At 39.8% G+C, this 12,925-nt stretch overlaps 1 protein-coding gene across 4 annotated transcripts in view; it reads right to left on the bottom strand.

Annotated features, from left to right (window-relative positions):
• Positions 1-2,333: 2,333 nt before the first annotated feature.
• Positions 2,334-12,925, bottom strand: part of LOC122786177 (MAP7 domain-containing protein 1-like) — a 43,430-nt gene continuing 32,838 nt past the window's right edge. For all 4 annotated transcript variants that reach the window (XM_044052252.1, XM_044052253.1, XM_044052254.1 and 1 more), the window contains 10 exons: positions 12,009-12,136; positions 10,799-10,935; positions 10,080-10,321; positions 8,672-9,038; positions 8,298-8,478; positions 5,054-5,158; positions 4,899-4,949; positions 4,754-4,808; positions 3,920-4,162; positions 2,334-3,025 (listed from right to left, as the gene is read on the bottom strand). In XM_044052252.1, coding sequence (XP_043908187.1) covers positions 3,015-3,025; positions 3,920-4,162; positions 4,754-4,808; positions 4,899-4,949; positions 5,054-5,158; positions 8,298-8,478; positions 8,672-9,038; positions 10,080-10,321; positions 10,799-10,935; positions 12,009-12,136 — 1,520 coding nt within the window. In that variant the 3' untranslated portion in view covers positions 2,334-3,014. The remainder of the gene's footprint in view (positions 3,026-3,919; positions 4,163-4,753; positions 4,809-4,898; positions 4,950-5,053; positions 5,159-8,297; positions 8,479-8,671; positions 9,039-10,079; positions 10,322-10,798; positions 10,936-12,008; positions 12,137-12,925) is intronic.

Raw genomic sequence — 12,925 nt, 5'->3', positions numbered from 1 at the left:
GAGAATAGAATTTCATTAGTGTTTATTCGGTCCCAAAGTTAAGTATTTTATCATAGTGAGAGGTGATAAATCAAAGGAACAACAATGTTAGTAAATACAGAATGTCAACCTCATGATAGAAACCAAAGTAATGTGGATTTTTCAAATGAGGGCAATGAAATTTAATGGAAACGCATACAATTGTTGAGATATTTTAGTCTGGACCAAAGTGGTGGACCAATTGAACATTGCTCTTCAGTCACAGCTCTGTCATCTGTCAACGGAGTACCCCAAGGTTCTATGCTTGATCCACTCTCATTTAACATTTGCTAACATTACAATAACTTATATTATTATTTTTATGCAGATGACATCATTTCTCATGCACATTACTCCTTTTCCAAGTCAAATCATGTTAAAACTATACAGTGCATCTAACAATTATTCAGACATCCTTGGAAAAGTTACCAGTGTTCCACGTGATTTTATTTATAATTGTATTTAACCTTAAATGCCTAATATTTAGGGTTAAATAAATATAAGAATAATAAATATTGTTAAATTTACAACCACTCTTGTTATATGAGTAAATGACAAATACTTGATAAAAACTTGATATAAAACACCACATTAATACGGGTATCTGAAGTAGAGTCTGGTGAAACCTGACCTGCACTCTCATGTAAATGTTTACTGATGAGGCAGTTATCAAACAATACATCTAACAATAGATTACAATAGGGTAGTGCAGCTCATAAAGGACATTCATTATATTATATATATATATTATTGACTGAATGAGAGAGACTCTTTGTATGAAGCGCTCCATTGTGTAGTGAGTGAGTTTTCTATTTATAAAATCACCATCCAAACCAGCGCAAATAGACATAAACAACATGTCCGGAATCACATCACTGTGCCAAATGGCAGGTTGGCCACAGTGAAACAAGGAGGTGTGTATTTTTTTGGACATCTGATACGTTCACGACCCTGTGGCAGATGCACTGTGGCCGAAGCCCATTGGCCACTGTAGACATGAGAGTGACCACAAGGTTATTTGATGGCTGGAAGTGCGTTATAGCAAGTGGAACCAAAGTCCCACGCACACACACACACCTTTGATCCTTTGGCTGGTTGACATCTCTGAGCTGTGAACTCAGTTCTCTCAGTTGTATGACTCAAAAAGCACAGTCAGACAAACAGACCAATACAGAAAAGTGGGAGAATCTGTGAGATTTGCATTATTTACACTGACATGTTTCTTTTGGTGGCCAAAATTGCCCCAATAATCCCAATATGGGTCTAAAATGCTATAACTTTACATACAATAAAAACTCCCCTGTTCAGAATAGCATACTCCCAATGACCACACAGCATTGTTCAATTTTATTGCATTTTATTATTAAATGTTACTGTATTTTATTCTATTTTTATGCTTGCATTTGTATGTAAGGTGAACTTACGTGTCAAGAAAGGCGCAAAACATAAAATGTACTATTATTGTGATGTTGAATTGGTATGTACTGTTTTATCAACATCCTGTGTGGCATAGTTTCTCCATTTTAAAATATAGATATTTGGATTACATTTGCATTACTTCTTCTAAACCTTACTTACAGTTAATAAATCAAGTTACCTGTTTCCACGTACATACATGAACAAATAAATTATGGTACAAAAATATACAGTATATATTGTCTTGTGTATATTTAGTAGAAAATAATGACAGTATCTACTTTATCAGCTTGAAGAACAGATCTCATGCAGCCAAAGTGAAGCTGGTGAGATTTCCGAGTGTGGGAGGAACTTTCTCATGGCCTTGCTTTGTTTCCTGCAACACAGCAACAACAAACACAAACACAAACACATAATATATGAAAGATTAAATGTGTCACAATTGTGGCTTCAAATACATCATTATACCTCTGGTTATAGGGAGTGAAAATGGTTGAATTCAAAATGTGTATCTCATTCCTGTGTGTTTCAATGCTGTGCTGCCCCCTTCTGGATGTGTGTGGTAACACTGCAATGGAAGTGACCTCTTCTGTATGTACAGTGATATTAGTTCTTGGCGATAGTAACTAGTTTCCATACCTGGTTGACAAAGTATAATACTTGTGTTTGAAATGTAGAAGAGTAAACGTCAGAGTGAAAATGTTGAATTACAAATACTTTGGATCTGTTTCTTTGCATTATATTTACTAAAAAGTTAACCCTTAGAACACAGAGAATTGTGAACATTAAGGTTTAATATACAGTACAGAGATTGTTACTTAATAAAACACTGCATCAGCATATTCAGTGCTCCATATGTGATGTCTTGACTTAAATGAGCGCACACAGAGAGACACGTGTCCCTTTCATAAAGCTTTATTTCACAGATCTCCTGCGACAGGAGGCTGAGGCAGCCAGGCTCACTATACATTTACATGTACATACGCTGTCCTGTGGCCAGTCCTTACAATGCTCCCCCATGTTAAATAACTCAGTAATTCAAGACTAAAACAACAAACACGCACACACACACGCACAAATATCGTTTTCAACGTAAGATAACAATAACAATATCATAACGACAGTAATAATAACAGCCATTGTCGAATATTATGTATTTCCAGGGTCTGATGCTGTATTCTCTTTCTTCTATTGTTTTTAAATGTGTTACACTGTCAGTCGTCTTTAAGGTGCACCATAAAATCTGTGACTGTTTTAATAAAACCCGACAAATGCTGCACCAGAACACACGGTAAAAGACAGATAATACTTGTTTTTGCTTTTTATATATATATATATATATATTTATATATACTGTGTTTGTTTCAGATGAGCTCTTTATTTCTTTCTGTCTCTCTCTCCGTGGGCAGTTTGTCTCCTCCTCATTGTTCTCCGCTGCAGATACTGTCGAGGTGAATTCAGCGCAGTTCATTGTTTGTTTGGCACACTGTTTCTGTAAGCCGCTGTGGCGTGGCATGAAATCTCATAGCTCGAGCAGAGACATAAGGCGCGTGTCTCCGTCTCTGTCTCTGCGTGGAAACTCACAGGACCTCTGCAGAGAGAGAAGGGGACAGGGAGGGAAGGTTATAATAGTTTGGGATTTTTCATTAGTTTTAGTTTTTAAATTAGTTTTGACTTTTTCTTTGTTGTGTTAGTTTGAGTTTTTTGTGAGTGTTTGCCAGCAAGTGTTAAGTGTCATACAAATGTATTTAGGACACATGAACAACCATCCCTGAATCAAATATAACAGTCTAAAAGAAAGTAACCTGAAGTGAAACATGTGCATCATACTGCTGAGGTTGGGTATACTACTCTACTCTAAAGATACACATGAACATAACAACATAAATTATAATAATAAATAACCCTCATAAAAAACATCACATTGTTTGTCTCAGGAGTTCAATCTGAAGAAAAACATGAGCAAAATTTAAAAAAACTCAATAAAAGACCAGAGGTTTGATTCACTTAAATGAACCAACGCAACCCAATGAACTACATAACAAATGTAATGTTTAACTTGCACAGCCTTATGTCTCACATTGTAAACAAAAACAAAAAAAACAACAACATTTTATTATGAATGGAAAATACAACAAAATTGCCGGCAGAGAAAAAATAAATACACACTAAACTAGTTTTAGTTAGTTTTGTAAACACACAATTCAGTTTCAGTTAGTTATCATTTAGTCCAGTTTTTATTTCAGTTCATTTTTATTTTAGTTTTCATTATTTCGTTAGTTTTTGAACTCTTAACTCGCACTAGACTATCATGTACCTGTTCAGCACCTTACTCACTACAAGCTGTAAATTAGTACATAAACTATTTTATTTATTTCTTATTATCCTTAACCTATCTTATTCTCAAACTTTTGTATCTGAGGTAACCGATATTGTGCCGATCATATCGTGCCGATCATATCGTGCCGATCATATCGTGCCTCACCTGCTACATGCTGAGGCTTCATCGGGGCCGTCTTCATCAGGAAGGGCTCCCCTCCCTCGAACGCCATAATGGGCTCGCCCACCAGCCCGCTCTGTTGCTGACCGGGGTTACTGCTCTTGTTCAACTGATTGACCGCCGCCTCGCCGTTGGCCGAGACGCCGTTTTGGTGAGACGAGGACTGGAGTCCATTCACGACAGGAGCGGGCGGGACTGCTGCGCTGGGACTCTGCAGGTTTCCAGGAGCTGCAGAGACACACGAGTGAAAGAAGTGTAAGATTACATGATATGGAGATAAGTGAAGATGTATAGTTATATATGTTTATGATTCCTTTTTCTTTTTACAATTATTCTCCATTTATAAACAATATAGACAACATAAACATGGAAAACCTCATTCCTAAAGTAGCCAGTAAAGCCAAGTGAGTCTTCTTCATCCTAATCAAACCATAGGTTACATAGTTATGTAGCTATAATAATAGTATCATACAATAAAAATGGTTATAAGTTAGCATAGAACTTCCCAACAGAACCTTTAGTTGTATATCAGGTCCTTTTTTTCTGGATGAATATGACACAGAACCATACGTTGGAGAAAGAAAAAGCCTTTTCACCAGCAGAGAACAGATGAGGATCATCCACAGAGATAAGTATCTATAATAGTGTATTGTTTTCCAAAATCTATACAGCTTTGAACAAGTCCAAAAAACATTTGCGACAGTGTGACAAGGGCCCGTTTGCAAAGGTCACACGTGGGGTCAGAATCTTTGTGGGTCTTAGACGGACACTGACACTGATTGAGGAGGAATAAAAAGCACATTAAGACGAGACGGTTACCTTTACTCAGCTCTGTGTCCTTGCCGTTGACCTGTGGTGAAGCTTTGACTTCCTTCTACAGAGAATAAAAACACGTTTGTTAGACAAAATAGAAAAGAACGCGTTCGACCCCCTTTTGTGTATGAAGTGAATCCCGCTCTCTCACCTTCTCTCCCGCATCACTCCTCCGAGTCCTCTTCATGATCTCCTCCAGGCGCTGACACAGAGAGATGACAATTATTATTGTTTTGTACCAAGTACCAGGTTACATGTGTTGACTACAACATGATGTTTTCCTCTTTTCTCTCTCCTTCTCCTCACCCTCTTCCTCTCCAGTCGCTCCTGTTCTTCTTTCTGGAAGTGTTTCTCCCTCTCGACGCGCTGACGCTCGGCCTCCTCGCGGGCTTTGGCTTCGGCCTCCTCCCTCTGGGGGAGAAAAACAACAATATCAGGCAAACAAAAATAGTAGCAGTAAATTCACACTAAATTAAAATCACATAGTCAAGTTTTAATGACCTCATAAAGTCTACAAACAGGGAAGGAGACTTATAACATATACATTTTTCATAAATAAAGGTCTGGTATTTTCTCCATTTATAAAAGAAAGTGTAATCTTGTTATTATAATGAAAATATGCCACAAATGTGTGTGTGTGTGTGTACAGAAATACTGACTTGTGACTGTTTGCAGTGTAATAACTGTAACACAACATCTCAGTCGAAATATGACATGCACATGACCGTACTGTACTGGCCATTTTGTTTTTCTTCCGATTCATGACCATCTCTCACCACTAGGGAGCAGCACATTCTCAGTCATACTGAGAATAAGGGTATCATTCTCAGTCTGCAGCCTTCAGCCCAGGGTTGATGTGCATTCATATAACAATATGAAAATGTGTGCTGGTTAGAAATGTTTGACTTTCACGTCACATGACGTTAAAACCCTGAATATAACAGCTGCGGTTTCATTTGTCTCCTGATCCATTGACCCCAAAGCTTCACTGATGCACATGACGTGTGCTATTATTTCATTATCCATTTTCTATAATGATGATGTCCCTCACACAAAAGACAAATGTAATGATCTTGATCTCCTTCCATCAAAAACAAGGCAACTGTAAATGAAATAATGGTCGTATATTTTTGCCACGAGGCCTTCAATACATTTATTTTATTTTGTTTTGGTTTGTATTATGTTAACTTGTTAGTATAAAGTATGATTTTCCACTTGTTTTTAATCCTATATCAAACACTTACGCACTGCGCAACCTTGAAATATGTAATGAAAATAAATCTGTGTTAATTAGAGAAAAGAGCAGGTTAATTGTGTCACATGCTCCGAAACATGAATTACGATTCAGTTTCATGTGTCTGGTGTGAAAATGTTCTTTTGCAAAACACCCTCACACCCTTGTTGAGAGTTCACCGATGGCACAGGAAGAAGAACATCCTGTTCATATTAATGGAAAGTCAGGGAAACGCTACATCCACACTTTAACTACATGGATTTATATTTGCATTAACAATTGCCTACGTTCTGCTCTGGGAAAGTTTGAGAGCCTCAAAAAATGAAGAAAGCGCTGCTGACATAGTTTCTGTTACGTCAGCTGATGTAAAAAGAAAAAAGGAAAAGCTATTGTATAAGTAGTGACACCATTATGCTGTTTGTGTTCTCTGCACCAACCAGACAGATGTGTTGATTCCGCCATGAAAACTAAAATGATCAAGTGCAGACAAATCACAACAGCTGCAGTTTGACCGCGGACGTTTCATAGTTTTTCCTCCCAGGTCACATGTCTGTTTCCACACAGAGAGGGGCCACACTTGATCTAAAGTGAGATCCATAAAAACACGAGGACACTCCAGAGTGGAGCCAGTTCTGCTGTCGGGGTGGAACAATGGTGTGATTGAGGGTACGAGGCGAGCGAGTGCTTCAGGCGCGGCGCACACTGACGCTGCTTATCCAGCGTACGAGACAGAGGCCTGTCACTATCTCCACCATCACAATGGCTCCCTACAGCCTCTGCTTATCACCATTATTATGAAGGTCACCAGCTGGCATCTGGCCGGGCACACAAGCGGCTCTCTGACTATTATATTAGGGCTGTATTAGTGTGACACACATCGCCTGTGGCAGCAGCAGCACATGCAGTATTGTCCCTCTCTAATCTGCCCTGATGCCAGACAGTCAGAGGCAGACGCCTGATGTTTGGGTTCATGTACAGTAAAGTATACATCCACCAAATCCAAATCCCCCCCCCCCAACGGCTCGTATTCACTAATCTGCCCAGATGGTAAAAGGGTTTACCGCATGTGGGGGGATCACAGGGGGTTCCTAATGGAAAATTAAAGGGTTTTCAGTGTTGTCACAGATTATTTACAGTTAACAGGAATCAATGATGTGTCTCACGGACACACTGTGAGGCCTAGGAAGTAGGATGATGCCGTTAACCAAGCGACTCCACTGACAGCAAAAGAACGGTCAATAATTTGAATAGTTAATGAAGTTAAAGGTGAGGTGGGAGATCATTTTCTGGAGCATTGTTTCACTGTATCGCTTAAAATCATCTTCACAACTTGATTGTGACCAATTAATTAATCCATTGTCACAAAAATGAAAAAAGTCAGCTGTGGAACGGACAGGCCTGTCAAAACACCATCCAATCATTTTGAAAGGCCCGAATTAATGAATTGGATCGCGATGCATCAATCAAATCTGCCCCCCTCCCCTCAATGTGCGTATCCCTCTTCGTGCACTAATCGCGCACGCTCAGAAGACAACGCCAGCCTGCTAAATCCAACAAAATTATAATATATCCCTACCAGCGTCATACAATTGAATGTAATATTTACAAATGTCTGTGACGGTTCTCAGTTTAAACGTAGACAACTGGAAAAATGTCAAACTGTTCCTCTCAAAACAAATGATCCTGCATCACATATAAAATAATATAAAAAGGACAGAGGGAACATTTTAACCTCTATTTATTAAATGCTTACAATCCTTTTCTAAGTCTGTGTAAATCTTATTCACACACAAAAACTAGAAATGATGTCAGTCTTGATATTGTTGGATGCTTTACAAGAAATGACCTCATTGAACGGTTTGTTTCATATCTGTTCTGGGATTTTAGAGTGTGTGACATAATCTTTCTTTGGCACGTAGACTTTGCTTGGATCTCGTGGGGTTTGTGGACTGTTTTCATTTTTTCTGGGAACTCCTTATCAATGTTGGCTTAAGAACAGTTTCGTGACAACTGACCTTCTCTTGAAGAAGATCATGTGATGAGCTGAGACACATTTATATCTGGTAAATTTCAAAATTAACCAGTTGTGTGCAAACATTAACTCATACTATATTTGAGGTGCACGTGGACAGGAAAGCTTAGGAACAACATGGTGCTTGACTGACTGGCTGGAAAAGTCCAGGTATTCAGGCTCTGTAGGCTGCACACTTCACTAGAGAAGGTTGTTTAACGACTCTTGAGTAGATGACTATGACCTGTTTGACTGAGAACCTTCACAGACACGTGAAGATGTCCTGTCTCTGCCCGGTGACTGACCTGTTTCTGCATCCTCTCGTTCTCCTCCTGCTCAGCTTTGGCTTTCTCCTGAGCCTCTTTCTCATCTTGCACTCGCTGAGCCTCGTCTCTCAGACGCTGCTGCTCGGCCATGAAGCGAGCCTCCTCCTCTCTGCGCTTACGCTCCTCGGCCTCCCGCGCCATCGCCTCCTCCCGCAGGATCCTGAGAAGATTGAGAGTTTTATTCTGTGCTATTTGCGCAATATTTACTGTTCTCTGCATGTTACAAATACCTTGAATATACCACCCACAGTGCACCAGGGGCACCACATAAATCGTAAAAATAAGACGACTATCTCTAACTCTAACATTAATATGCCTACGTCCAATATTACGGACGTAAACAGATTTCTGACCTGTTCCTCTGCTCCTGCTCCAGACGCTCCTGCTCCTCTCTCTCCCGCTGCTCTCGGGCTTGTCGCCGTTTCTCAGCCAGGACTCGAGCAGCCTCCTCTTGGTTGTTGGTGCCTGCTGACGGCCTATTGGCCGGTGCAGCTGCTGCAGGGGCAGCAGCAGGGGCAGCAGCAGGGGCAGCAGCAGTGGCAGTGGTAGTGGTGGTGGGTGTAGCAGGAGGAGCAGGATTACTGGTGGAGGCTGCTGCAGGTGAAGCAGCCCGTTCTCCACTTGGCACAGCAGGAGAAGCTGCTGGTACAACTGGAGGACTGAGTGAAGGAGGTGTAACGGGTGCAGAGGAAACTGTGATGGCTGGAACGTTACCAGAGTCTGTAAGAGAAAGAGAAGGAGTGACTCCTTTGTTTTCTAAAACAACAAGAATATGTCAGTTAATGTCTGGCTTACAAGAACAAATTGAGCTATTGAACAATTTTCATTAAACTGCTTCCCATAGAGTAAATTTCCCATGTCCCCGAGGGGCAATTTAACTCTGAGACAGCAGCCAATATGTTCTCGTGCACGTGTTGAAGTCTATGTCACTGTTGAAGCTGCACCAGAAACAACCACAGAATAACAGTCAGAGAGCAGACACGAGAAAAGAAAACACCATCACAAGACTTCCAGTAAGACTGATAAAAAAACAGTTAAGATTTCATGTTCAATTCAGGTGATCTGTTTTAGATTTACAGAACAGCTCGTGGGAAAGTGTTTAAAAAGCAGAAATATTTACAGTAGAGTTGACATCATTTTTGACATATAGAGGATGAAAAGTAACCCCTTATCCAATGTGAGAATTTAACTTTTATTTCTTAATCCCTTTTCTCTTTGTAACAGCATTTTAAAACAGGATTTCAATTTTAAATGTTTTACTATTTCATCTCTTTATTTATATTTAATTTATATATTGATATTATAAAAAAAAGTGTAAGTAAAAGTCAAAGAGAAGCCCAGGAAGAAGGATGGAGGTGGCAGTTATCCACCAGGGGGCGACTGCATAGGTTGCAAAAAAAGAACTGTTTAAATAACAGTATATGGGGAAATGAGCTTCTACTTCTAACTTGATTTGTTCCAAAAGAACACAATGTCAATTGTGTAAATGATGTTCCTGTTTAGAGGAATATAGACAATGAAGCACAGCACATATGAGTGGACACGTGGGTTTCATTGATAGGAGCCTGGTTGCAGGTGACGTCTGTGAGCAAAAACTGCATCTACGTCCACAGTCTACAAACATAAAAACCTTTCTCAGCCCATATCAAATCAGCATAGCCTGACAGATGAAACCCAGGGCTAAAAATGTTCTCAGGACATAGATTGGGGTTTGTGTTTTGTAACGAGGTCTCCGGGTCTTCTTGAACCTTTGATACTCACTCTTTTTTTCCTCGGGGGTGTTGAGCTTCTGGGGCTCGTGGCCCGTTTCCACAGGGACCGCTGTGACAGTCTGGGACTGGACCCTGGCGGGCGTCTGGGCCCGTTTCGGCCTGGTCTTAGTGCCAGAAGTAGGTGTCTTCTTGCCCATGGGAGTCTTAGAGGCGGCAGCTGGCACTAGGGGTGACAAGGGCCGACTTTTGGGGGCGGCAGGTGACGGGGGTCTGTTTTTCAGCTTCGGGGTGCTGAGACGAGACGAGGCGATGGTGGTGGAAGAGAAAAAAAGAGCGGGAGAAAGAGACAAAGTGAGGTGGTGGAGGAGATGAGATTTCAGAGCAGTGCAAGGGTAATAAAGTTCACGGTGCTGTGTATGGAGGAGCCATAATTAGGTCATGTGGAAGTGACCCAATCGGAAACTCAGCATGTTTCTGTCACTAAAGGGGGGGGTAACATGAGAGGAAGAGAGGCAGAGTCATCCAGGAAAACCCCATTCTGTCCACAAGCTCCTCAAACACACCTGGTGTGGACAGATCACTGACTGAATCATGTCCAACAGGGTCATCTTCACTGCAGATATTATAGTCACATATGACTCTGCTCCATGGATGAAGCACATGAGCTCTTATTTCTTTCTCATATCTCTCTCCAAGTCCTCCATATTAATTAATTAACATTTTTTTAGATCACATAATACACAGTTCCAGTTCGTCTTGAGCTGATACCTTGTCTCTGGCCTGGATCGTGTGGACGTGGGGACAGGTGATGTCGTCTGTCTCTTCTTTTGCACTTTTGTGAGAGCGTTCTTCTCCTTTTCATTCTCCCTCTCCTTGTCTTTCTTCTCTTTCTTCTTCTTATCCACCTGGAAGACAGAGGTGACACACATCACAGAAGAAGACAAAGCAGTCTTTAAAACTGAGGACACATTTTATGTCCTTGCCAGATGTTGGTTTATAGTCAAACAGAAATTCAAGGTCCTTCCAACTCAATTTCTATTAGAAATAAAAAAAATCTACTTCAGTAAGTAGGTATTTGGTAGCCAGGTATTGAACAACACTAATGGTCTGTCTATCCAATGTCCATTTAAAGATAAGATAACCCTTTATTAGTCCCATAATGGTGAAGTGTGTACTCGGTGCAATTATATACAGCATTTTTAATTAAAAAATTTAATGTATAAAAAACAACTAAAAAACAAATACATAAAACAGGTAATCAAAAAAGTCAATGGAAAATAAAGATTTGTTGACATAGAAACATTTATCATGTTTCTGAGAACAAAATGCATAATTTGTAATAACTGGCCGATTAATAAATAATAATGGCATATCAGCATTCGGATTAAGTCAATTATTTGGTTTACCTTTAATCTAAATATGCATCAGTTGCCTTTTGACCACTTATGGGCAGCACAACAAACCGTAAACACAACTTTTACTTTGTCATCTACAGTCGGCAACAGTATTTTTCCATAGTTTACCGTCTTTGTGTCTTCCGTGTGTGTAAATAGGCAGCTGTGTTTTAATCAAACTGAGGCTCAGTATTTACTCCCCTTTTAGCTCTGGTTTGGTTTCCACCACATCCTGAAGGAAATATGTGTCTCCACTGATTAAAAACGTGCTCAACCATGTTCATCAGCCCTGAACTGCTTCCGTTTGTTGCACGAGAAGGTTTTTTTATGATTGGGATTTAAAAATATTTTCACTGTGAACTGTTTTCATGCTGTCTGTTTTTCATAAGCAGCTTATTCCAACCCGTAATTACATCTTCAGGCTCATTTGTGCTCAAGTTAGATATAAATATGAAAACGGACAGAGCTTTATGTTTTCATAAATGTGTATTCTTCTTCTAATAGCAATGGACACGTCTATCGATTCCCTTCTACTTTCATCCATTTCTACGTAAGAGGACATGAGTTAATTTTTCACTACTTACCGGTGTGGAGCTTCTTCGGTGCTGTCGCTGGGTGATGTCCGGCGTGCTAGCCGAGGACACCCTCCAGCGCTCGGCGGTGCTCTTGTGCGGGTGGTGATGGGAGCAGGCTTTCAGGGGACTGGTAGAGGCTGAGGATGGGGCAGAGGTCAGAGTCTGAGTGACACTTAAACACACACTCGGGCTGCTTTGTCCACTCAGGCTGCTGAAGAAACATGGTGGTGCATGAAGATGGTGGCCTTTGTACTAATGTACATATAAAAGGCTTATGTGTAGTATATTCAATATCTGCCATTATACCTTCTTCTCCTCAGAAATCAACTCACCAGCAACATTTTGCTTTTAAAAAAGCCACAAATAAATGAATCAATTGTTTTTCAGCTTCTCACATGCGACAATTTCAAGGTTCAAGGTTCAAGGCACATTGGAAATCTTGTGCGGAAGTTATGGGAAACAGAAACACAAACTTAAGTATAAATATAGAGCTCAAATTAAAATCTATACAGAGTATAAAAATATTTTAAAAAATGTAAAAGAAGAAAAAACTGTAAAAGAAGAAAAAATGTAAAAGAAGAAAAAAATGTAAAAGATGAAAAAAATGTAGAAGAAGAGAAAAAAGTAAAAGAAGAGAAAATGTAAAAGAAGAATTGAGTCTTTTCTCATTTGTTTTTATGAAACAAGAAATTTGAAGAGAACACATATTGGCTCCAAAAAGCCTTTGTGTGTATTTCTCTCCACTTAGTCACTTTTCTTTAGCAAACAATCGATAATCGACAATGAAAGTAGCTATGATGTAAAAAACAACAAAACAAAGTTGGTACTAAATAAACTAAGCTGTTTTGTTTCTGACTTTGACCACTGTCACCAAAGTGATAATCATAAGTAGAAACTAGAAACTTAAAGATAATGGTGAGGAGGAG

Source organism: Solea senegalensis, linkage group LG20 (assembly GCF_019176455.1).
Source record: "Solea senegalensis isolate Sse05_10M linkage group LG20, IFAPA_SoseM_1, whole genome shotgun sequence".
Classification (NCBI taxonomy): domain Eukaryota; kingdom Metazoa; phylum Chordata; class Actinopteri; order Pleuronectiformes; family Soleidae; genus Solea; species Solea senegalensis.
The sequence above is the reverse complement of the archived record's forward strand: the minus strand, read 5'-3'. Positions and strand labels throughout refer to the sequence as shown.